The sequence below is a fragment of the Watersipora subatra genome, chromosome 6 (genome assembly GCF_963576615.1).
Source record: "Watersipora subatra chromosome 6, tzWatSuba1.1, whole genome shotgun sequence".
Classification (NCBI taxonomy): Eukaryota; Metazoa; Bryozoa; class Gymnolaemata; order Cheilostomatida; family Watersiporidae; genus Watersipora; species Watersipora subatra.
The window spans coordinates 20,922,100-20,948,391 of record NC_088713.1 but is presented as its reverse complement, the minus strand read 5'-3'; the positions used below and the strand labels follow the sequence as shown (position 1 = coordinate 20,948,391).

At 32.0% G+C, this 26,292-nt stretch overlaps 1 protein-coding gene across 1 annotated transcript; it reads right to left on the bottom strand.

Moving 5' to 3' along the window:
• Window positions 1-698: 698 nt before the first annotated feature.
• On the bottom strand, window positions 699-25,102 carry LOC137398110 (E3 ubiquitin-protein ligase rnf213-alpha-like). Its single transcript, XM_068084219.1, has 10 exons — window positions 24,912-25,102; window positions 21,680-21,812; window positions 19,989-20,183; window positions 19,250-19,392; window positions 15,805-15,998; window positions 8,777-9,048; window positions 6,673-6,868; window positions 5,524-5,665; window positions 1,257-1,473; window positions 699-857 (listed from the first exon to the last, which is right to left on the bottom strand). The coding sequence occupies exons 1-10, from the start codon at window positions 25,100-25,102 to the stop codon at window positions 699-701; spliced, it is 1,842 nt and encodes a 613-aa protein (XP_067940320.1).
• Window positions 25,103-26,292: the final 1,190 nt, after the last annotated feature.

Sequence of the window (26,292 nt, the reverse complement as noted above, 5' to 3'; positions counted from 1 at the left end):
ATAGATGTACAGTAGAGAAATTATAAACTAGACCTAAAACACATTTCTGGTATAAAGACTTAATAATTTCGTCTACCTAAGCAGTAAGGACCATAATGCTTTATAAATTTACTTCGAAAACTGCTGCACTATTGAGCAACTTTTATGAATTGGTTGCACTTTTATGAAATATTAGTTGCACTTTTCATGTTGCAGATCCAAACATGTTCTTCTGCAAGAAAGTGAACAGAATTGAATAGGAGTAACTATAACACAAGGAGAGTCAATTTGAGTCTTCCTATCCAGTAGGTTTAGTGTTTTTTTAAAATATTGACAATAACTTTTATTGACAATTGCTTTTAATTATTGACAATATAAATTGTCAATAATATTGACAATTTTTAAACTACATGTACATGTAAATTCACCATATGTATTTACTTAAATGGTTGCACTAAACACTGTTTCAAGACAGTTTTAAACACCAATTTTCAGCAACAAAACTCTGTTTCAAAAGGAGTCAACATATCCATCTACTTTAACCGCTAGATTTAAACTTTTGTTAACGCTTTCACACAGACAATAATAGTTTCTGTCTAATTAAAGTTTTACTATCGTTTAATTGATCATCAGAAGATCTGTAACTTCTTCTAACTTCTTCTTCTGAACTTTTATCAACAGGAAGCTCTTCTTAAATACAGTAATAATTCTAAGATAGCCTAGGTGTTTTCTATACCTTTCACAAATGATGGGTGAGTCGATGCTGTGATCACCCGTTCTATTGTGTCTCTTACTAACCAAGAGAAGGGAAATCGTGCTTGGAAAACTTGAAAAGTTCCAGAGCCTGCCTCATGCACTTTGTAGGACTTCGGCAGTCTCTAGCAAAATGTAAATTTTATATTAACAACTTATATAAACATCACTCCTTGTTCTATATTTATAGAAATATGTAAATGACACTATAATAATACACTAATAAATAATAATGCTGTGTTTTAAGTGTAGCCACAAATGGCAAATTAGAAAAACTTATCAACTTTGTTGAAATTTACCTTGCGTCATATTTAGGTTAACTAACAATCAATTCACTTTTTATCTTACAAAACGGAGCAAATTGAGCCATTATTGAAGATTGCAACAGAACATTTTTACATAGTTTAGTTGCAGAAAATGTAAACTAAACCAACAAATACTTTGCTGTTTAAACAAGTTTAGCTAGACATTGCATGGTGCCGAAACCAAGCTCAGTAGTATAGTATAGTAATAATATTACACACCGAACTGGGAGTCTGGCCATCTGCAACCTTGGTTAAGCTTTCAAAGTTGAGCCCCAAATCATCAGCTTTTGAGAAGAAGCTCAGCCACAGTTGAACCATTTGAACATTTTCTTTAGAGCTGTTTAACAGCTGGATGTTGTGCTGGGGATCTATAAAGGTGATGATAGCTGCAAGAGCTGGTCTAAATGCTCGCTCCAACGAATCCTCGATTGCATGTCTGAAACCACAAATATAATCACACAATTTGTTCACATATTTGAATAGACCAGAATGCTAAAGAGAATTGTGATACAATCACATTAAATTGTAACGAGTTATAATATTTTAAAATTGAATCAGAGCTCCAAATTAAATAAAAATTATCAAAATAACCAATATTTTAAATTTTTCAACTTTTAAGCTAGCACTACTTTTAAAATATTTTTGTTACAGATGAAAGTTATTTTGAGATTTCTTTACGGCAGATGACAGTTATTTTGAACTTTTGCTATGACAGAAAACAATTATTTGAAGTTTGAAGATTTGTTGGAAAAAAAGCAGACATTTTGAGAACCTATATACAGTCAAACATGGATAACTCGGCCACGGATAGCTCGAAAACATGGTTAATTCGAACAGTTTCTTTGGTCCGTTCCCACGTAATGATAAATTGCTATAGATAACTCGAACTCAACACTGTTAATTCGAACTGTTTTTTTGCCCAACGGCTACCGAAACGGTTGTTATCACTTTAGAAAATCACTTTATTCAAAGCCATAGAGGTAAACCTCATATTTTCGTAATTCATAAGCGTTGTTATTACCACCATCGGCAAAATAATTTTGTCAACGACTTTTCTAAAGGTTTGGTCAAATTTTATTTATACTGCTGTACGATTAATAGCACGGGCTTGCTGGGTCACGCGCGCAAGGATTTTCGCCACGCACATACAAAACAAAAACAGCATGTTGTTTTGTATGTGCGTGGCGAAAATCCTTGAGTGCGTGACCCAGCTAGCCCGTGACGAATAGTTTTCCGACGTTGATTCCGTGTTGAATCAACGTCGGAATGTTGAATGTTTAAAATGTCTTAAAATTGTTTTTTATTAAACGTATACGTTGTCTTAGCTAAAAAACTATTCATCGTTTGACCTAAACACAGAATACGTGTGTACATTCAATAAGTATCCATTCAAAAAGCGTGAGTGATATACAATGTACCATTAAACCTCGTAAAACCTTTAATTGAACTGCCTCGGAGTGTTGCTCTTAACGAATCCCAGGTAAAGTAAGGGATTTTTCTTTGGTAACTTTTTCTTGAAGTTGCATAAACTTCAAGAAAAGTCGGCAACATTGATCGTGGGTAAAACGCTCAAAAGAAAAAGATGTCTTTTCTTTTGAGCATTTCAACAACGATCAAGTTTTGCCAATGTCAATCTAAAAAAACGTCCTGGCAATAACATCACCTCAAACAACAAACCAATCTCAAGTGATAGAAAAATCTTTATACTTTTTGATAAAGACGTTTTAAACTTTACATTAGAAGCATTTAATTTGAAACAAGCCATTTGTGCTTTTGATTTATATTATAGTTTGCATATGTACATGTATCTACTAATAAATAAGTAAATAAATGGACTTGTGACAGTGCTCTGATAACTTGAACGCTCTGATAATTCGAACACTTTTGCTCGGTCCCATGAAGTTCGAGTTATCCATGTTTGACTGTATCTATTTCTTAAAGTTTGTGCATGTGTGTATTTAAAATCATACAATGAAGAATCCGTATTGCAGAAGATCTGATCTTGGACCCTCCCATTCACCAGTCCAATCCCTTACTAATTAAGGCTCATGAGCTTGATGAATTCCTTAGGCGATATATGTCGCTTTGTTGATGCAAACACGCTTCCACTCTCCATTACGGCGCAATGTCACAGAGAATGGTAGTGCAATTATTATTACGCCAAGCATTCAGCTACTATATAGCTAGTATCTATATATATAGGTCTAGCCAATCAATGAGTACAATGAGTACTTTCGTATTCCAACTGATGTCCAAATCAGTGAAAGTAAAAGAAATGATGATGATATTTTTCTAACGATTCTTATAAGATTATTACAATATTTAGTTATAAGAATAGTTATTCGGTTTTATAGGATTATTGTAAGATTTAATTTTAAGAACATTCAGTCAAATTTACAAGATCAAGGTATATAGTGACCCATGGTGTGCAATATGTTACTGTTATTATTTTTCTAAAAAATCTTTTGATGATACTGCGACTGTGCCCAATATCACGGTACTGCCAAACCGTTTTTAATATCTGCAAAATTTATTAATAGGCTTGCATTTTCTTATAGATATACATCTATTTCTATGACAACCAGCTAAAATCTGTTTAGATTTTTAGATTCAGCATTATTTTTTAGATATAAATACAGAAATCTAGATAAATATCACGACTTCTTGATATTGGTTGCCATGACCAATGATATACAGCCCACCCAGCCTATGTATATTACACAGCAGCTTGCCATTTTACTTCTAATATTGCATTTCTCCTATTGCAGGGAGAGATATAAACATATAATATTTTCCTTTCATTATTGCTGTCTGTTGTATATAATAACACCCAGTACATTACAGCTACCATTGCAGCTACCATTGCAGCTACCATTGCAGTTCTCCTATTGCACTGCAGTGCCATTTGACTGATAATTTTGCATTTCTCAACTGGCAGTACCCTTTCTTTTCCATTATCACTTTGGTCGTGGGCTGTATGACAGGGAATTTCTAGTTTATAACTAAAAAATAACCTTATTTTATGTATAAAACAACCTTATTTTATACATAAAATAAGGTATGCACATGTAAAACATGTTTCCCTGAACCTGGGTCAATCGAACCATATTCAGGAGAAACAATATTTCAAGCTGTCTTGTATGTAGAATCATCAAATTTCAATTTAATAGAAACTTGTTGTTTTCATGAATAGCATAAATAATTAACAAAATGATTCACCAATGAGAAAAATCTCGAAATATTCTAAGGTGATATTACTTAGAGTGATATTATCTGTTTTTGTATACCCTATTGTTTTTTTCTATATGTACATATGCTTCAACATGTTTCTCCTGAACATGGGCTGCGCCGAACCATGCTCTGGAGAAACAATGTTTCAAGCCGTCTTGAATGTAGAATCGCCAAATTTGAGGCTATTAGAAACACCAGTTCTTTTTATTCTCCTAAAATGTAAAATACTATTTATTAACTAAAAGGTTAATTAATTAATTATGAAGAAAGCTCCAAAAGTTTGTAGTTTAACCTATGATTATAAATTTGTAAGAAAACATTTATTATATTTATTTCGCTGCTAAAAATATCAAGTTTTAAGCATAGAAAACAACAGACCATGCAAATTCTTCCGCATTTTTAATTGTAACTGCAAAAGCTAAACATCAGCAATCCTTATAAGTTTATATTTTGCCAGATGCTAACATTTTAGTTTGACCAAGACAATATTGACGATTGAGAAGGTTCCATATGAAATGTTTGTCAAAATATTTTATTAAGTACAGCAAGTAGCATATGATAGATAGATATGAAATCTAAAAAGTTATTCTATATCCTATTCTATAGTACATGTAAATAGTATCAAAACACGCACAGACCTGAGAATATATTTCAATATTTATGTATTGAGATGAAGTTAACTGTCCCATTTTCTACTACTAGTACATAAACACCTTTCATGGTAATTAAATTATTTTACATACATTGTAGTGTTTTCCATAGTTGCTAAAATTCAGTATAAATTTTACTTAGCGCTCAGAATAATTGGATTTGCCAACTGCAACAGCAAGCAGTGCTATCCCTGAGCTACTTTACAAAAAGCACATAAAACTATTGCTTCAAAATAGCACTGACCACCTGCAGCCACTTCATACAGAAACGTTTAATAACTTACTTTTTTCATATTTTGTAAAATACTATGTTTTTTATTTTGTGTAACTTTTAAAGCTAAATTGAGATGATGTTCATAGCAGTGAGACATTTTAATAGCGAAAAAATGTTAAATGTTAGTTTTAATTTCCAACAATCTGTTGAACAATCTGAAGCAACAGTGCAACGTAATTTTTAAATGCAAACAAAGGAAGGTTTAATGACTTTTTATAAATATCTGTGCTCTCACATTTTAGCATGAGAACAGTGAAATTGTCAGTTTCATTTGCTATCTACAAAAACCGACATTTCTACAACAGAATGGTGCATCAAACACAATTCTTACCGAATAGTTTCTGATTTCTTCATGTTACTCGCTTTGGCAGCATCAAATTTCACCCAATCACCCTTCTTATCCACACTCACATTTGCATCATCTTGTTCTTTTAGCAGGGTGTAGAGATGAGTTAAAAATGTCCTTTGAGTGTCTGAATAAAAACAACTCAACACTAGATTAACGGCTGACCAATAGCAAATAATATTACAACTGATGAGTTCATTATTAAGGGTTCTTCTTTGATACATTATCATCTACATGGAGTGTCCATAATTTGTCAATTTTGTGCGCAACTTTATATAACACTTATATTTAATTTGTCCTTAAAATGACTGCTTAAAATAGCAGAACAAAAGTTTGAAGTATCATCTGGTATAATTTTAATCTGGGGTAAAACTTCTTACATGCTACAAAACTATTATTACAAGCTTGAGACTAAAATATGTTCACAAAGTCAAAAAGTAACTCGAATGTTGTTATGTACAGAATTAAAATATGACAATTGTGTTGATTCAAACGGCTTAGCAGTTTTATCAACTACTAAAGTGAACAGAGAAGTGACATTTTTGATAGTCAATTAAACACTGTTGATAAGATTTTGCTCAACATCAAAGTTTGCTGCCAAAAAAAATTATTACAATAAAGCTGTTTTGTAGCATTTCTAATTAATTTAAACAAATCCTTTAAAGCAGTTCAAAATGCCAATTACATATCGAAAACATATGGTACGACGTTTTTTCATGAATGGCTTGAATTTTTTTCAATATTTTTTTGCTATTTAATTTTTATTATGATAAAACAGGGTTTTATCAAACTTATAGCTATGCTATGATACAATACAAATTAACTTACGTGGTATAGTGACAATTTATCAAAAGCTGCCCAAAACCTTCAGTCATTATGTGTACTCATAGTAATGTCTAAGTTTCTTAGAAATGTAGTTCATTTTGATTTGTGCACAACTTCAATACATTTATATTTACTTTGCCCTTGGACTGCTTAACGCAACAGATCGAACGTTTGAAGTATCATCTAGTGTAATTTTAATCAAATGGTAAAACTGCTAACTAGCAATTAGGGCTGAAGATGGCGACAGGTAACTTCAGCTTATACAAGTTTCATTACAGCAGCTACATGTATTTTGAACTACCGCAATACCTTTGTTCGTTAATAAAAATTTCAATCCAGCAACCCGACCATCCGAAGGAGAGAAGTTTATGATGGAAAGTGCTCCAAATAGACAGTGTTCGAGAAATTTAGCCAAATCTCCAACAGTCATGGCTAGTTCATCAATTGCTTTACTCTGTACTGGCTCTGTGTCAAAGACCTCTTGTTCAACTGGCAAATATGTTTCCTACAAATGGTGAGCTCATCGATATTAAATAAGTGACCACAAAAGCAACTGATTGTAGACTGCAGTAGAATTAGTTTGTCAAGTATAGCCTCTGCAACAAGATGAATGTTCTTAAGATCTTGGACAATTTTCTCTCTTGTAAAGCTGTTGTTTCTGGCTATTCTCAGAGAGTACCTAACTCCGACTTTCATGCTTGCACGACATGGAATGTGCATCTAGTCATAGGATATTTGCTACTTTTATTGCATGAGTCATTACATTAGGTATATAACTGGTAGATCTGTGATCGGGCAGCCAGATCATCTGCATAGTAATCACTACAGCTTGCTAAACGTTCATCAGTGCTGTGCACAATGGCTCAGCTGTAAAGGCATGGCTATCAGCACCAACAGCTGATGAATTGCTAATGAGTCAACTTGCTTGTTAATGAGTCAACTTGATTGTTAGCAAGTATGCTGAAGACTACTAGCTAGAGAGTAAGGGCTGAGACCACTAGCAAGAGAGCTCGTGAGGCTCGTGCATTACCTAAAGGGATACAGAACAGAATTTACTGATAAAAGCCAACTTTTACCCTATTTTTTGTGCAATTTACTATTTTAACAAAACATAAATTATTTCTTACAACAGATAAATGGTCAGAGTAAGTTTTTAAAACAAAAAATGCCCGTGCATCTTTCTATGGCTTGCATTGACTACAAAAAAGATCTATGACTCAATTCATATAGTTGGACCCTTGAGTGCATAAGGTTGTGCGATATTCACCCTGCCCTTGTGGAGTTCTTAAATATGTTTCTGACTCACCGAAAACAGAACTGACAGCTAATGGTAACTAAGTTTGCATAACTAAATAATGGTATATACTAACATACATAAAGGCGGCATAAGATACGTATACACACATGTATACATGTATTTGTATCTCATGCCACCTTTTATCTAACTTCAGATGCGTAGAAAATTTAATGCACACCAAAGCAATCTATTATAGTATAGCTGCGCGATATATCGAATCGACATGTCGATTCGTGTCGATGTTAATGCCGTATCGACATGGCCATGTAATGCTAAGCTTGTATCGATATAAAACTTATTTATGGCCAATTTGTTTATGTTGTAATAACCCACTATTTATCATTAGATAATAAATATTGACCACAAAGAGTTTTAAAACTACATTTTGAAACACTTTGAGCCTTTATAACTATATTATTCACAGCAATTATATAGTTAAGTTTAAAAAAAATGTCTTGAAAGATTTCACATGTTTTTGTCAATATAAACTGCACTTCCTTCTTTTAGAAAATGTGAAGGTTTGTAAAGAAGATAGCTACATGTACTTATTTGCAGGAATAAACTTGGTGATTTTTATATTTACTACAGTAGATATCAAAAGTGAAACCACAATATTTTTGTCTATGATTGAGAGAGTAAAAAGTCAAATGCATTTTGAATTAAAAACTAGCAAGTAACTGTGCAAAAAAAAAAAAAAAAAGATAAATACAGAGAAACTCAAGTTTTTATGAGCATAAAATGGAATAATAAAACATCCTGGTCTGACTTAAGCCTGACTTAAACCATGGTTTGCTATTATTATATGCTACAAAATATATTTAAAAGCATCACAAAACTCAAAGTACATACTGTGAATACTTTTGAAAACTATCTGCTATATTCACAACACACTGAGGCTTTTAAAGTATTAAAAACTACTTTAAATGATGAACTATTTGCAGACAGAATTAACATTATATATGATTTCAGATAAACTGGTTACTTGGTTTCTGTTTCACAAGTAACATCAAAATCAAACTAAATGATGAATTCTTGAAATTAACAAAACGATACATTAAAAGTAAAGCTTGAAAAATATGCAAATACATTTTTTGACTGTTGAAGCAAACATCTAACCTCAGACCCAGCTTGTGGAGGAAAGCTTTCTGATGAACTCCTAGATATTCTATCATCAGTGTTATCTCTGTCACTTCCTGATGAGACTGTGGATACTGGATCTTTGGCTTCATTTTGATCACCTTCTAATAACCTTGAAGGTTGTTCATCTGTGGTACTCAGAACACGTCCAATCAGATCTTTTGGCTGAATCTGCATGCAATAGCTGACAGAAAGAAGCTTGAAGGCTGGAGGCTTTGGATCATCAATGTGCACACATTTCCATTTTCCACCTGTAAGATGGGAAAAACACAACGGTTCGAAATCATAATTCGACAAAAGCGTGAAAACCACAACAGAAACAGCTCGCACCTGCAGAAAAAATATGTAGAAAAGTATATGACAAAACATAGGTGTATACATAAACAAGTAGGGCCTATTATAAAAGTTTATATAGTTGTATATATAATCATGTATGTAAATATGCATATATATGTATATATAATAGATAAGTGGTCAGGCCTACTGCTAACAGCACTCTACGCTCTAAAAAAAAAAATATATATGTATGCTATATATATATAAAATGGAAAGTCAAATAGTTTACTTATCTTTCAGCTACTGTCAGTTTCCTGCTGGCGCATTCTGACAGTATGCGCCAGCAGGAAACTGACAGTAGCTGAAAGATAAGTAAACTATTTGACTTTCCATTTTATACTGCTCCATCCTATGTTGAGCACTCTGATTTTAGTTTCAAGTAGGATACATTTGAATATATATATATATATATATATATATATATATATATATATATATATATATATATATATATATATATATATATATATATATATATATATATATAGATATATATATGCTCTATATATAAATATATATATATATATATATATACATATATATGCTCTATATATAGATATATATATATATATATATATATATATAAATATATATATATATAAACTAAAAGCAAGTGCAAAAGCATATAAAAAGATAACTCTACACTAAAAACCTAAAAGATAATTAGTGGAGTATGAAATATTTGAAAAATTATTGCGAAACAAGTAAACTTTTAGTATTTGCGTTACAAATTTGTTTCGTGCGAAGCACTCATCAGACGCGATTGTACTAAAATGAAAAGCTTTACCGAATGTGCCAAAATATCAGAAATGGGCTCGCTGTGGTAATCATGTAATTCATTGCTAAGTGTGGCCGAGAAGATAACTCCTAGCATGTCTGCAATTAGATGTCAATTCATTTCTTTTATTTAATGTGCCTAAGTGTGGTTTGCATATTATGAAGTATTTTTCAGTATTTTTCAGATGCAAATTATGAAGTAAACATAATTTGCATCGTTTTGCTTTGTTTGTATATGGTTGTGCTTGAGCTAATATTTACCATGTTATGTTGTATGTTGAGTTGCTTTCTTTCAACTTCCAAATGTGCTTGCTCAATTCTATGTGGTGTTGTTTGTTTTTGTGGTTAATCGAGGCTTTATGGTTACTGTATCTAGTTTTAAATTCGGTTGAGCAAAGTCCTATGTAGGTCGCTACGTGGTTGTTTGTATTGTTGCTTACTGTTGCTTGATATATTAAATTTTTGCCTCTGCATTTTCCTTCCAAAGGGCAGTTGTTCTTTTGTCTGCAGTTGCAACTTTTTTCGTTGTCTTCTCTTTGTAGTGTACTGGTTTTATTAAGGGTTTTGTTGCTCCCATCAATGATTGTTTTCATGTTTGGCATTACTGAGTAGCTCAGTTTTAAGGTTTGTCTATTAAATATTGCTTGGAGTGGGTGTTTCTTTGGGAAGCATGTTGTAACTATGCTGAAGAATCTTTGTCTGATATTGGTTGCAACATTGGCGCTGAATGGTGGGTTGTACCATGTGATTTTTTTTGTCTGTTATGTTTTTTAGGTTTTTTCATGTTGGTTTCATATTGTAGTTTGCTGTTGTATCCACTCTTGTGGAGTGCTTCTTGGTATGGTTGCACTGTGCTGTTAAATTGTTGTTCATCTGATGAAAGTGCGTTTAGTCGTTTGTTTATGTTGTCTGGTAAGTTTTTCAATATGGAAGATGGATGATTGCTTTGTTTGTGCACATATAGTATTGTGTTGCCTGGTTTTTGGAAAGGCTTGAAGCTGCCATCTTGTAGATTTAAAGTTACGTCAAGAAAGTTCACTGATCGTTTGTTCGCCTCAATCGTAATTTTTAAGTTGTTCTTATTAAATATGTTGCATATTAGTTTCTTTGTTCTCTCTATAGCTTGTGGTGTACCCTTGCAAACCGCAAGTCCGTCGTCTCTGTATAGTCCAATGCTGCAAGTCAATTCTTTGGGTATTTGAGTCAATAAGTAAGTCCTTACTAATTCACAAGTCTCCGCTCCGTCGTAGCTACCCATAGTCATGTCAATCAATTTATTAGTGTTCTTTTTTGACCAGGCCGTGTCGTTGTGAAATACAAGCAATCTTTTTGCATGTAGTATGATTGCCTTTTTGTCTTTTGTGATATTTGTTATGTTGCTTGCAAAATCTAATGCTTTTTTTAATAGTGCCTTTGTTATTGAAGAGTAAAATTCACAAACGTCAAAAGTAATAAATGCTTGCTGTTGCTTTTCCTTTATTTCTCTAAACCAATTCAATACGTCACCCGTACTTCGCCATAATTTTACATTAGTTTCTCTTGTCACTTTTTTGTTGATACTTGTGAGCAGAGTTTTGCTTATTTTTCCTATTTCATTGGTATTTCATTGCATTGGTATATTTTTGAAGAGTGCTCAACACCAGGTGTTGAGCACTCTTCCAAAAGCTAAAAATGGAAAAGGTAAATTTTGGTTACTCTATGAAAAATATACCAATACCAAAAAAATCAAATTACCTACAAAGATTAATAGAAATGACCGAGAAGTTAACTCACCGAATGAGATGGAAAGCACATTTTTACTTAAACCCAAATCAGCAATCAGAACAAAAAGAAACCTATGGATTCAAAACAAAACAACTGCCACATTTTATAAAAGAAATGTCAGATTTTGAAAGTAAGATAACAGAAATGATACAAAACATCAAATTCAAGCCATACTGCAATGAACTTCAACGAAGACTACTTCAAGACACTAAGACATTACAAGCAAACGATAAAATACTTGTCAAAGCTGACAAAACAACCAATTTTTACAGACTTGAAAATGATGAATACAGCAAAATGTTGCAAAATAATGTGACTAAAACTTACAAAAAAACTGACAAGACAGCAGTAAACCAAATTACATCAGAAGACAAAAAAATAGCGCACGAATTAGGACTTGAGAAAAGAATTGAGACAATAGCAGAGAAACAGCCATTCATAACGTTAAAAGACCACAAAGATAACTTCCCAAACCACCCCACGTGTAGACTAATCAATCCAACAAAATCTGAAATAGGAAAAATAAGCAAAACTCTGCTCACAGGTATCAACAAAAAAGTGACGAGAGAAACTAATGTAAAATTATGGCAAAGTACGGGTGACGTACTGAATTGGTTTAGAGAATTAAAGGAAAAGCAACAGCAAGCATTTATTACTTTTGATGTTTGTGAATTTTACTCTTCAATAACAAAGGCACTATTAAAAAAAGCATTAGATTTTGCAAGCAACATAACAAATATCACAGAAGACGAAAAGGCAATCATACTACATGCAAAAAGATTGCTTGTATTTCACAACGACACGGCCTGGTCAAAAAAGAACTCTAATAAATTGATTGACATGACTATGGGTAGCTACGACGGAGCGGAGACTTGTGAATTAGTAGGGACTTACTTACTGACTCAAATACCCAAAGAATTGACTTGCAGCATTGGACTATACAGAGACGACGGATTTGCGGTTTGCAAGGGTACACCACAAGCTATCGAGAGAACAAAGAAACTAATATGCAACATATTTAATAAGCACAACTTGAAAATTACTATTGAGGCGAACAAACGATCAGTGAACTTTCTTGACGTAACTTTAAATCTACAAGATGGCAGCTTCAAGCCTTTCCAAAAACCAGGCAACACAATACTATATGTGCACAAACAAAGCAACCATCCACCTTCCATATTGAAAAACTTACCAGACAACATAAACAAATGACTAAATGCACTTTCATCAGATGAACAACAATTTAACAGCACAGTGCAACCATACCAAGAAGCACTCCACAAGAGTGGATACAACAGCAAACTACAATATGAAACCAACATAAAAAAGCCTAAAAAACGTAACAGACAAAAAAAAATCTTATGGTACAACCCACCATTCAGTGCCAATGTTGCAACCAATATCGCACCAAAATTTTTCAGCATAGTTACAACATGCTTCCCAAAGAAACACCCACTCCAAGCAATATTTAATAGACAAACCTTAAAACTGAGCTACTCAGTAATGCCAAACATGAAAACAATCTTTGATGGGAGCAACAAAACCCTTAATAAAACCAGTACACTACAAAGAGAAGACAACGAAAAAAGTTGCAACTGCAGACAAAAGAAAAACTGCCCTTTGGAAGGAAAATGCAGAGCCAAAAATGTGATATATCAAGCAACAGTAAGCAAAAATACAAACAACCACGTAGCGACCTACATAGGACTTTGCTCAACCGAATTTAAAACTAGATACAGTAATCATAAAGCCTCGATTAACCACAAAAACAAACAACACGACACAGAATTGAGCAAGCACATTTGGAAGTTGAAAGAAAGCAACTCAACATACAACATAACATGGGAAATATTAGCTCAAGCACAACCATATACAAACAAAACAAAATGATGCATATTATGTTTACTTGAAAAATACTTCATAATATGCAAACCACACTTAGGCACATTAAATAAAAGAAATGACTTGACTTCTAATTGCAGACATGCTAGGAGTTATCCTCTCGGTTACACTTAGCACTGAATTACATGATTACCACAGCGAGCCCATTTATGATATTTTGGCACATTCGGTAAAGCCTTTCATTTTAGTACAATCGCGTCTGATGAGTGCTTCGCACGAAACAAATTTGTAACACAAATACTAAAAGCTTACTTTTTTCGCAATAATTTTTCAAATATATATATATATATACATATATATATATATATATATATATATATATATATATATATATATATATATATATATATATATATATATATATATATATATATATATATATATTTGGTAAGAAATTTATTAAAATTTGACTAAGCAAAAGATTGCCAAAAGTTTCATATTACACAAAAGGTGTGTAACACTCATCAGATAAAATGCTTAGTGAGGACTATACACAAAATTCTGCATCAGTGTTACACGCCTTTTGTGTAATATGAAACTTTTAGTAATATTTTGCTTAATCAAATTTTAATCAATTTCTTACCAAATTCATAGTAAGCTCTACTTTAGTATCGAGCACTTTATGCTGACTTTTAGCCTATACTTTATCGTATATATATATATATATATATATATATATATATATATATATATATATATATATATATATATATGTATATATATATATATATATATATATATATATATATATATATATATATACTAGATGAACACTCGGCATTGCACAAGTAACAAAAAGGTTTGGTATAAAAAAATCCTTTTTGATTTGAGTAATTATTTTTTTACCCAATGAATTTGAGTAAGTTAAGTTTATATTTAAGCTTTTAAATAAGAGCTGTTATTGTAACTGGTGAGAAAAAAAGAGTGTGGCTCTTTAAACATGCAGATTGAAGCACGAGTATGTTAATCAATGGGCTTTAAAAATTGGCAAGTGTAATAAGTATGGTTTGTGTTAATAAATCAATTTAGTTGCATAGCCTCGTAGTTTAGAACACTTATCTGCAGAATTGTAGGTTCGGAGCTCAAATATAAAGTATATGTCATTCCTAAGACTTTATAAGACTTTATATACAATGTATCTATACCTATACATATCTATATACTGTATATAAATTGTTTCCTCACACCGGTTGACCCATATGGGTGATAAAATTTGCTCTAACTTGGGTCTCTGAACAGAGACCTGGGAGTTTGAGCACTCGCCTCAAGATCTTAGCTGTTCTCAATAGCACACTTTTCTGCAACTCATTGGAGTTGATTGCTGTCGGTATCTGGACAAGTAACATTATATTTAGCTACTGCCAGTTTCATGACTTCTTATGTCAATATTCAGTAGCAGCCTGAAGATTGCCAGATGAAGTAATGAAAGTGCCAGTAGCTGAAAGTTAACCGCAACTGTTTCACATAACTAAAACATATATATATATATATATATATGTATATATACGCTACTGTATTGTATGTATATATATAGTTTTTAAAAAATTAGGCTTAAAAAGTTCTAAATTCTAGAAGTTGGGTACATTAAATTATAGATATTAAAATTATATATAGACATATGTGTTTTTTCCAAGAAATTAAGTTTAGGAAAAGAACTCTAAACTCTGCAAGTGTAAGATATTAAAATTAGACAATTTTTGGACAGATGCCCACTAAACAAGTGCATCACAAAAATCATAATCTACTAGTCTGAAATAAGAAATAAAACCGATTGAAAACTTAATCACTTATTGGATGATGGGATTTATTATCAGAATTCAAATTCAGATCTAAATAATACCTACAAATTTTTATTTAATTAGAAAAGTAAACAAAATCAGTCATAACTTAGTAAACACACATGGAACTTGAAAGACAACCACAAAAATTAGCATAACTTGAAAAAATAAAAGCGCATGTCAAACTTACAACAACAGAACAAACCGCTGCAACATACGTCTATCACAAAAATCTTATATAATATGCCTAAATGTGTGCATAAAGAGCTTAAAATTTAATAGGCGCCATCTGTACACCACATCATCTCGCCAAAACCATCAGTCACAGCCGGACTAGAGCGAAACAATGTTGTAGCTGCCGCGAAAAAGTTTTAGTCTAAAATCATTTAACTATATGTATATATAGTATACCGTACTTTACTGTATTCCATTCAATAAAGTTTAGTTTACCTTGATATCCACTGAAAGGATGACCTCTAGAAAGACTCAACAATAGAACAGTGTGACATTTCTGGCATTGGCTCGATATCTCTCTCTGAATGATGTACCTGACTGAGTCTAACAGCTCAATATTCTCATGAGCGGCTTCACATTGTATGATCAACAGTCTTGAGACGGTAGTCAACTGCTTGCTGTAGAACTTCCTGTAATATGGAAAACATTAGCTTTGAAAGACTACCTATGTTCTACACACAAAATAATTTGGAACTTATCATAATGGAATTATTTTTCTTCTACTTGCAATACGCTTAGTTACTTGAAAACTTAGAATGCTCATAATAATGAAAATACTTGGCTTATCAAATCGATCAGACAAGAGATATACATTTATATGCTGAACAGAACTTCCAACAATAAAATGAAGTACTGCATACCAATGTATATATGCTGATTCGAGAACACACAAAATTACCAAGCCAAGGGGTCCGGCTTATTTGCGCCTAACTCTGATCAAAAGCAAATGAAATAACATTATGCCAACTTAGGTTCAACAACTAAAACTTAAATCATGCTAAAAATACAGCTGGTAGCCTTTTACTTACAGCTTGTTTTATGGGTTGTGCAATAGGTGGCTTGTAAAAAAAACTGTGTGTGAAAATTCATCAAAAAAGAAATGCAATGAAACCATTCGGAAAGCATTTCGCCTTTTGCCTGTCTAGCTACTGTTTTTATGATAAGAGTGTGGACACCAAAGCAAAGTCCTCTTGTTTGGTAAAAGTATGATAAAACAGCAATACGGTCTGTGGTTAGTTGGTCATAAACATGATCACATACATTTTACGCATGTCGCATGCAATTGCGTTAATAGTATCGCTAGTACAGTTAAAAAGGTTTTATCAAAGAAATGTCTGATTTTACCTATAAAAGGAAACGAATGTCTTACACTGCTTCTTAAATAATGGCTACCATTACCATTAAATATTTTGCTTGTAAATGAACTCTATAACGAGATAATAAAATATTCGGTCAGACCAAATGTTGGAATTCCGCATAAAAGTTACTTCGATAATTGACCAAATCAATTAGCATAAAATATTATATCATCTGATGCCATGAAAAAGCTACAAACGTGTTGCAGCATGAGTTCATGCTGCAACATGAGTGTGCATGTTCTGACTCAGATGAATTACCACTATTTACCATGGCTTACGGCGCTAGTACTACCAATAAAAATAAATACTGACTCTCACTACTGCTATTGCTCCGCATCTCACTCTAACCTAAGTGAAACTAAGGTTAGAGTGAGATGCAAACAAGTTTTCCATATGTTAGACCCAAACAGATGATTGTTTCTCTTCAATTAAATAGAGACACGACAGGCTGATTATGCATCTGCTTACTAACTACTAATCAAAAACATTTTGTACTAATTCCACTTCACTTCTGCAACCTTCTTGTTTCATAGGTATGTACGGCGTGTTACGATTTATTGGGTCAGTTTACATGCAAATTTTTAGAAACTTTCTGAATCCAAGGCAGATTTCTTAAGGTCAGTTTATATGCGAGGTAAGCTTATATGTGTGAACATATGGTATGATAAAAAGTAAAATCCTAGGTCACTACACAGTATTCGTTAGAACAAATACTTAATGCACGGTCCTTTGAGAATGATATTTTGACCGATATAAAATGTTCTGTACTATTTTAGGTGTATCTACACTGACACTCTTGCCTACAAAAAGTAGTTCCATTTAATGAATAAGACTCACTGCATTAAAATTCTTGATGTTTGTCTTTTATGTAAAAGAATATTGTAGGTCAATTCTTAAATCTATTAAAAACAATAAATAGACTCACATATTAAAAGTAATATAGTTCTCCTCAAAAATACTTTTAAGATTATGGGCAACGAATTTCTGAAAATAGAAAATAATTTAAAGCGTGCAATGGGATGATCAGTTGTATTATAACAACAAATTTACAAATTTTACTTAAAGAAAACCGATAGATGCTCAGTAACCTTTAGGACGGGTTTTATTGTTACTTCTAGAAATATTACAATTCCTGTTAGTAAAGGTTTTTATCAACAAAGATCTTTGTTCAGGACTTCTTTTTAAAGTTCATGTTATAGTTTAAAGCCATCTTATAGTTACTGGATTATAGAAAAAGCTGATTGAACTAAAAGAGCTGTTAGCCATAGACAAAATTACAAAATTTAGTCTCATTTTAGCACCAGGTTCACAGATAATAGTTGGTATATGTTGTATACAGCAGATGAAAAGCACAGTTTAAGAAAATTGTAAATTTTTATTGTGCTTTTCGTAAGACTTTTAGTAAAAATAAAGCAGAAATTTGTACCAAAGGTTTTCACTATACAGTGAAACCTCGGTTCTTGAGCATAATCCGTTCCAAAAGATTGTTTGAAAATCGAGTTGTTCGGGATCTGAAACAATTATTCCTATTAGAATTAATATATGTAAATCTTAATCTGTTCTAAGCCGAATAAACAACTTCGGTAAAGTATTTTCAACATTTTAGACCATAAACTGGATTGTATACTACAAACTAAAATTAAAAACGGGTAGATATAGATAGTGTTCACTTTTAATAAAAGATTTTCTAATTATATCACGAATATACTAGAAAAAAGTCCTAGATACTAGACCTAGATAAATTAGATCTAGATAATGATGAAAAAAAAGTAAAAATATTGTAGGTTTTGCTCTTCAAACATCGAAAACATTCTAGGTTAAGATACAATACCAAAATTGATAATAAAACAGCCAAAATACAACAGATCTGTTACAACAAAAATTGTGTAAAAAAGAAAATATAAACAGCAACAGCACTTTTACTTCACATTTTTGAAGGAGAATCCTCCTCCAAAACCATTTAGGGTAACTCTAAAAGAGGATTTGTCTCTTTAGCAAATATCTTCGGTAGAGGGACGTCATCCAAGACAATTCCTTCCTTTTTGTAAGGAATTTATGAAGCACAACTTACTTCTTCCTCTGTGAACGGAGCTGTTCTTGGGCGGTAACTTGCCTCTTCCTTTGTTAACAAATGTTTCCATGTTGTTTCCGGAGCTGTTTCGAACGTTTAATTCTAATGTGCGTGCTTTGGTTTGGTCAAGAACCGAATTTAGATTCGAGATCCGAAACAAACAAATCTCAATTTTTTTGGTCGAAAACCAAATTGGTCGAGAACCGACCCGTTCGAAGAGCGAGATTCCACTGTATTTCTATTGTTTTATTTGAGAACCTTATGGCAATACTTGAAAATGTTCAACTGCCTCTGCTGCTTAACTATAATTTGTAAAATATTCTCAAAAACACATTTACTAAAATTTAACACAACAGGGTGAAAAACTTGTAGCAAACCCTAAGCAATGCATGTTTATTGTAATTTTTATTCAAAGACAGAGTCCTGTTTAAAATATACAAAAAGAACCAACCTGATAGCATTTGTGAAAAGGCTCTCTTTTTGATAGTCTCTCAGAAAGAGGGTTTGGACATCACAACTTTTTCCTTCATCATTTAGTTCTTTTTGAAGAGAAGCGATATCTCCCTTATTCATGAGCTCAGCAAAAGTCGTCGCCTAATGAAAAATTATGAACTGGTTGCAAGTGTTTAAAGGCTGATATCAAGCAAACCTTAAACCAAACCTTAGGCAAACCAATAAAACAAACTTACGTGTGACGGCACTTAGTTTTTAGGCATAATGCCTGTTTCTAATCAACAAGCAGGTCTAACCATAAAAAAACGAAAAAGTTGAATAATAAATTAAGATTTCATTACAAAGAATACTTTGAGTAAGTCACAAGAAATCTTCAAAACAATAGAATGCTTTACATGCAAAAAGAACTGACATACATGCACAGGTAAATTTTTTTAGATTTTTCAAAATTTAATCTTTTGATGGTTGGACATATTAAAAAGCTCCTGTGGCAAAACTCTGCAGGAAAAAGTTAAGTTTGTTGTTATGACTGCAAAAAATGTAGTTAAAGTTTACCCAAAAGTTCTAAACATTTATCGTTGTAAAGGTATATCAGCTAACTGTAAAATTAATGTGTCAAGCAAACATAAACAGATCTGTTGTATGAATAGTAATCAAGGATATAACAACAGCAAACAAGTTTTTACAATTTACCTAATCTGGGAAACCAATAAAACACTAAGATTGCCTGGTCTGACCTGAATGAGCAGACTCTGATCATCTGAGAGAGACATCTGATGATCCACATATTGAAGGAAGTTTTCATGTTGCTGCTCTTCCATATACCACTTTTGAATCTTTTCCGACTCTTCCGATAAGATGGTTCTGTCTAGTCGAAGTATGCTTTCCGCTGCGCAACACTCCACTAAACTCTTCTTTGACCGTTCATATATCTGATATTGATCAAGTACATTAGGTTAATACATGGCATATCATCTCCATTATGTTTCTAAGTGCATAAGTTTCTTTAGGACTTTCAGCAAAATTCGCTCAAAAAATATTGAAATCGCTCTACATTCAATTATTGACACTTTTAGTTGGCCGTAAGTTTTCTAAAAACACTGCACACAAAAGCTGTGTTTTTGTTACTGTAAAAACGTTCCGAATGAGCACAAAACGGTATCATCAGTTTTTCCATTTCCTAAATTCAATTATCTGTAGAGCAGATACAGGTGCTATGACTTCATGCTAAGATTAGATTACTATAATTCAGATATTATTTAACCTTCAGTCTGCTGCCTACGTCTCAGTCTATATATATATATAAATCTCAGTGTCGGTATGTGATTCGGTCTGTGATTCAGTCTGTCCAGCTATAGTTATTAAATCTTGGAATGAGAAATCCATATCGCAGAAAAATTGATCCTGCAACCTTCATTTCACCAGGCAATAAGCTAACCAATTGAACTATGTGAGATGCATTGGATTACTTGGGCGATATGAGTGGTTATGTAAGTTAAAATACGCATAACGACTGACTGCATTACACTTCGGCGTAATATCACTAAAGCTTGCACTCTCGGATCTTATTAATAAGCTTAGCAATATGGATACTAGCTCGCTCAAATTAGTCATTGGCAATGTGCCAGGCTAATGGCAAGTATCACGTCACTGCATTACCTGCCACTGTTTATAAGCTGTTTTAATACCCGCGCAATGTCGGAAATTTTGCTATTGAAACAAAAACTGTTAAGTTGAAGATTTTATTATACTAAAATGATTTATATCATTTTAACATGTTTCTAAGATAGGTAAAAGTGTTATTTATGTTTATAAAGCCAAATAGTACATCAACAGCTGAATAACAGATTTTAGCGCTAAACAAAAATTTGAAAAATGCATTAAATAATTCTCCTTACCTTTGCTCAATTCCTATAATACATTCAGATTTACTAATACAAGATGTAAAAACTGCTTGAGCAGAAATGCAATTTTATTGCAGACATTGTAATTAATTTAATTTTCAGAAAATACTAACAATAGTAAAATGAATTGCAGTAAAGATAAATTTTTCCAATCATAATCTGATGGGATATAAATTCAAGGAGATCTAGTGGATAAATTTGGTAAACAAAAAACAAAGATGCAACTGCTTTGAAAAAGTATTTTTAAGTAAAGTCTAATCGTCAAAATAGGTGTCAAAGGTTCAGAATTTCTATTAACCACCTAGATCAAACTGGACTAGGTTTGTTTATTAATATGAAGTAAACTGTTAGTCCTACATACGGCAGTAATAAACTTGAAAGTTTTCTATGTAACAAAACACATGTATAACTTCTGGAAAACACTACTCAAGCCAAGTTTTTTTGAATGGGCCAACTGAAACCAAAGCACAAATTGAATATTTTACTAAATATTCACCAGAGAACATGTTTTGTTAGGTTTTTACCTCCTCAAAAAGCTTGCCATAAGACCGACCTAATGGAGCAACTTCTTCTGATGTCTGTTTCACAATGAGTGAGCCCATCTCTGAACTGTAGCCAATGAATGATGATGTGACATTGGAATTTTCAAAGTATTGTCTGCAATAAAAAATTGCTTATGTTTAGCTGGAAAACACAATTATCACAAATAATTATTATTTTTAGTATTGCGATGACTCTATGTATTTCTAAACTGTATATATAAATCTCATATTCTGTGTGTAGTTCTCTTTGTCCAGTTATAGCTATTAAATATCGGAATAAAAAATCCATATCACAGAAGATTTCATATCAGAACCTCTCGTTTGTTAGCCTTACTAATTTAGCTATGCGAGATTGATGGTTTCATTTGGCGATATATGTCACTAGGTGGGTGAAAATAAGCTACCGCTGTCTATTATGGCACATCGTAATGTTATGCTTGATCTCCTATGAGAGAAAGTAATTAGCTCTTATTAGTAGCTTACCCAAATTAGCCAATGGCAATGTGCCAGGCTAATGGCGCGTGGCTGGCAACTACATTACCACTCATTGTTTACAAGCTGATTTTTAATACTTGTGCAACGCCGGGCATTCCGCTAATTACTACGTAAAAATGAAAACTCTGTCCTTTTATCTAATCTCAACAAAAATTTACATTGCGATATACTCTTAACTACTCTCCCATGAAAATTTCTATAATCAGTTTTATAGTTGAATGAAAAATGTTTTTGTTCAATATGTGTTACATTTCTGCTCTGCTGGTTCCTTATTCAATAAATGCTGCCATTTTCTGTGACAAAAGCTTCTACTTGTTGCTACATCACTGGTAGTTTGTAGATACATGCAACAGTTTCACATACGTGTAATATTGTTTCACAGAGTAACTAACATCGTAACTAGCACTGCTTAACAATGGAGTGCAATCAGAGAAATACAGTTTTAATTTACTAGCATGGTTACCCATCTAACTAAGTATACGAGAAGCCTTAGTATGTCACAAACATCACACGACGTAGCATATAATATAAAAGGTTTTTATCACAAATGACAGTACCTACCATACTTTTCGGACTATTAGCCGCTATGTTTTTCTGATGATTTGAACCATGCAGCTTATATAAGGGTGCGGCTATTCTGTGGCTTTTTCTTTGACCGCTAGGGCGCATTAACCAGAATATCCGGTTAGTGCGACTCTAGCAGTGAAAGAAAATACGAAACAATGCTTAACGGCACTGTTCCGTTAGGCACTAGGTTAAAAAGTGTTGGTTAATACGAAACAGTGCCGTTAGACACTGTTCGTTTTAAACAGCAAAGTTCCTGTCGCGTTAAAAAGTACCGTCATGAGCTTTATGACCTATACAAAGGGGCGGCCTATGTTTTGTTTTATTATTGTTTTTTGGAAAATAAAGCAGATGCAGCTTATATAGGGGTGCGATTTATAGTCCGAAAAGTACGATAATTGAATAAAAGTATCGCAGAGCAGAAAATCGCAAAAGATACGTAAAAAGAAACCTTTCCATTTGACTATGAAACTGATCTTGCCCCGTGTGTATGCATAAGTCTTCATTTTCTTATTATCATTATTGCTAAATAGTGATTTAGCAATATTGGTTATTAGTTATTGGTTACCTATTGGTTATTAAACACCAAAATTTATTTTTCTAAATTTGTGTCTATTTTAGGTGTCATAAAATTAAAAACATTTACTAAAACCGCTTTGAAGGTTATATGGTGTTCATTATTGTTACTTTTTATATGTTATCATATTCTGACAAGAATATTTATTTCACTTTTCTGTACTAATATCTGTTCTGCACATCAATATAAACAGATTGGTACTACACAGAGAATTCGCTATATTTTATTCACGGAATTATTGACACTTGTCAATAAGATAGTTTCTATTAGTCATTGAACATCACAACATTTTCTTTTTTAAATTTGTATCCCATTTTAAAAATCACACGAGCAAAGAAGGAGAATCATTTAGTGATCTTTGACATTTTACAAATTTTCATTAATTTAATGTATGCAGCTATTAAAATTACATAGTCATTTAAATAAACGAAAATGGATAATACAGCTAGTCTTATCTAAAATTTACATCATTTCTACAACACGAAAATCTTTGACATTGGTGAGGTAAGCAGATTCTTTACAAGTTATAGTACAGCTATCATACTAATAGCAAAAATTATAAATTTTTTGCCCAAATTAGGTTTGGCAAAGTTTTTGTAAAATATCTTGTTTTGCTAAAGTATAAACAAATGAGTTGAAATCTAATCATTTTTACACCAATAATTTAAAAATACAAATGGAAAATATGCTGATTAAAATATTATCATAAATACAAAACATTGAAATCTATTATTATTTTGGTTTAAATTTTGTTTAATAACAAGTGGCATTATCTTAAATTTTTTTGAAAGATCAAAGATGTTGAAATAAATTCAAAACCAGGAAAATAATTTTAAATGTTCAAAGTTAATCTGTAGTTGTTGATCATAAAGGAAGGTCTGACTAAACTAAAAGTAAAATGAGAACCATCAATGATGTAAAATAGAATAAATTCATGTAGCCGCTAACCTCTCATCTTCTGACATATAAACTGTACCAGTATACATTGCTAGTCTATGAAGCGAGGCTTGAAGGACATATTCACTAATGTTTTTATATTCTCATTTTGCATAAAATGTGTTGGATATTTAACTTCGTCAACATAGCTGCTAGTAAATGATTCAAATACATTGTACATTGACTAATGGCACAGATATCCCAAGGCAACAGCAATTATGTTAGTATTGCTTTTCTAATCTGTTACAAAAATAGCAATGCTTATAATCATACCATAGTTTATGTTTTCATGTAGCTTCAACTGTATGCATCAGTACTAACTAATTTTAAGCATAAAACATGTTACAATTAATCACACCTATTCTTCCTCCTTCCTATGGAATAAGTGTGATTATATGATGTTCTACTTTGCAAAGGTATCATTTCTTTGGAACCTAACAATGAGAATGTACCACATAAAAACAATATTGATGATAAGCTTACACCACTGCAATTGAACGAGCTTGTCAGATATGTTTATACTTGTAGTTATACTTGTAACAGAGTAGCATGCAGAGAGAAAGTAAAGTGCAGTATCAATACTGAAAGAGAATAGATCTACAACAAAAATAATGAGGAGTTTCTACCATTATTTGCTCTTGCCTGTGTTTTAGCGCAGTCTCATCAACCTGCCACTGAAAGTCTTCATCTAAAGTTTTGCCACAGTCTTTCTTCGGGCAAGTTTTAGGTTGTTGCCAGGTCATACGATCACCGCAACATTTTCCGATGTAATGGTGGCAAGGCACAAGATGATACGGTGAGCTCAGATGAGTATCACAGCTTTCACAAGTCATCGGGCATGCTTGGCTTTTAATATGAAAAGAAAATATATTGAATGAGCTTTAGAGTGAAGATTAGTTGTTCCTCTTGCCAATATATGTGGTCAAATATTCTCCTACCGTACTATTCATTTAGAGGGCAGTGTGATGAGAGGTAAGGTCGTATCATCAAATCTCACAGCAGGCAAATGCCAAGTCCTACCTATTCTTTATGTTAGTTATGCACACACAAATAAATATAGACAGCCGCACGTATGTAGATGCATACATAAATCAAACATTTTATAACCACACGCGTATATAAAGATATAAATGTATGTAGATGTATATATATATATATATATATATATATATATATATATATATATATATATATATATATATATATATATATATATATATATATATATATATATATATATATATATATATATATTGGTAATGGGATTTGTGTCCCTTGCCAAAGCTCTGAGCTGCATTGATGAGGCTTCAATAGCCGAAACAGTACTGTCTGTAGCATGAATATGTATATATATATATTGTAAATATATATATATATACTATATATATATATTATATATATATTATATATATATATTATATATATTATATAATGTATATATATATATATAATATAATAATATAATATATATAATGTATATATATGTAATATATATATATATATTACATATATATATATATATATATATATGTAAATATCGCAAAAAGGTTTTAGTACTAATTTGTCTAGTTTTAATATATGCAACTCTTAAAGTTCATAGTTATTTTCTAATTTTAATTTCTTTAAAATGACATGTACAAATGAGTATATATATATATATATATATATATATATATATATATATATATATATATATATATATATATATATATATATATATATATATATACTCATTTGTACATGTCATTTTAAAGAAATTAAAATTAGAAAATAACTATGAACTTTAAGAGTTGCATATATTAAAACTAGACAAATTAGTACTAAAACCTTTTTGCGATATTTACATTGTTTTTTCCCATTTTGTGTTCATCAGGGTGTTGTCAGGTTGTCAGCATTTTGAGCGCTGGGCGTGACACAATGTTATAGCGCCGCAAGAATATTTAGTAAAAAATTGTTAGTTCATCTCACGACTAAACACGAGCGAAGCGATTGTTTGGGAGCTTTATGATAAATGCATATGCGC

Coding starts and splice junctions, on each gene's coding strand:
- LOC137398110 (XM_068084219.1), bottom strand. CDS start 25,102: ATGACTTGTGAAAGCTGTGATACTCATCTGAGCTCACCGTATCATCTT. Junction 5,666..6,672: donor ATTTTTATTAACGAACAAAG/GTATTGCGGTAG, acceptor GTTTTTATTCAG/ACACTCAAAGGACATTTTTA. Junction 858..1,256: donor ATGGCCAGACTCCCAGTTCG/GTGTGTAATATT, acceptor ACATTTTGCTAG/AGACTGCCGAAGTCCTACAA.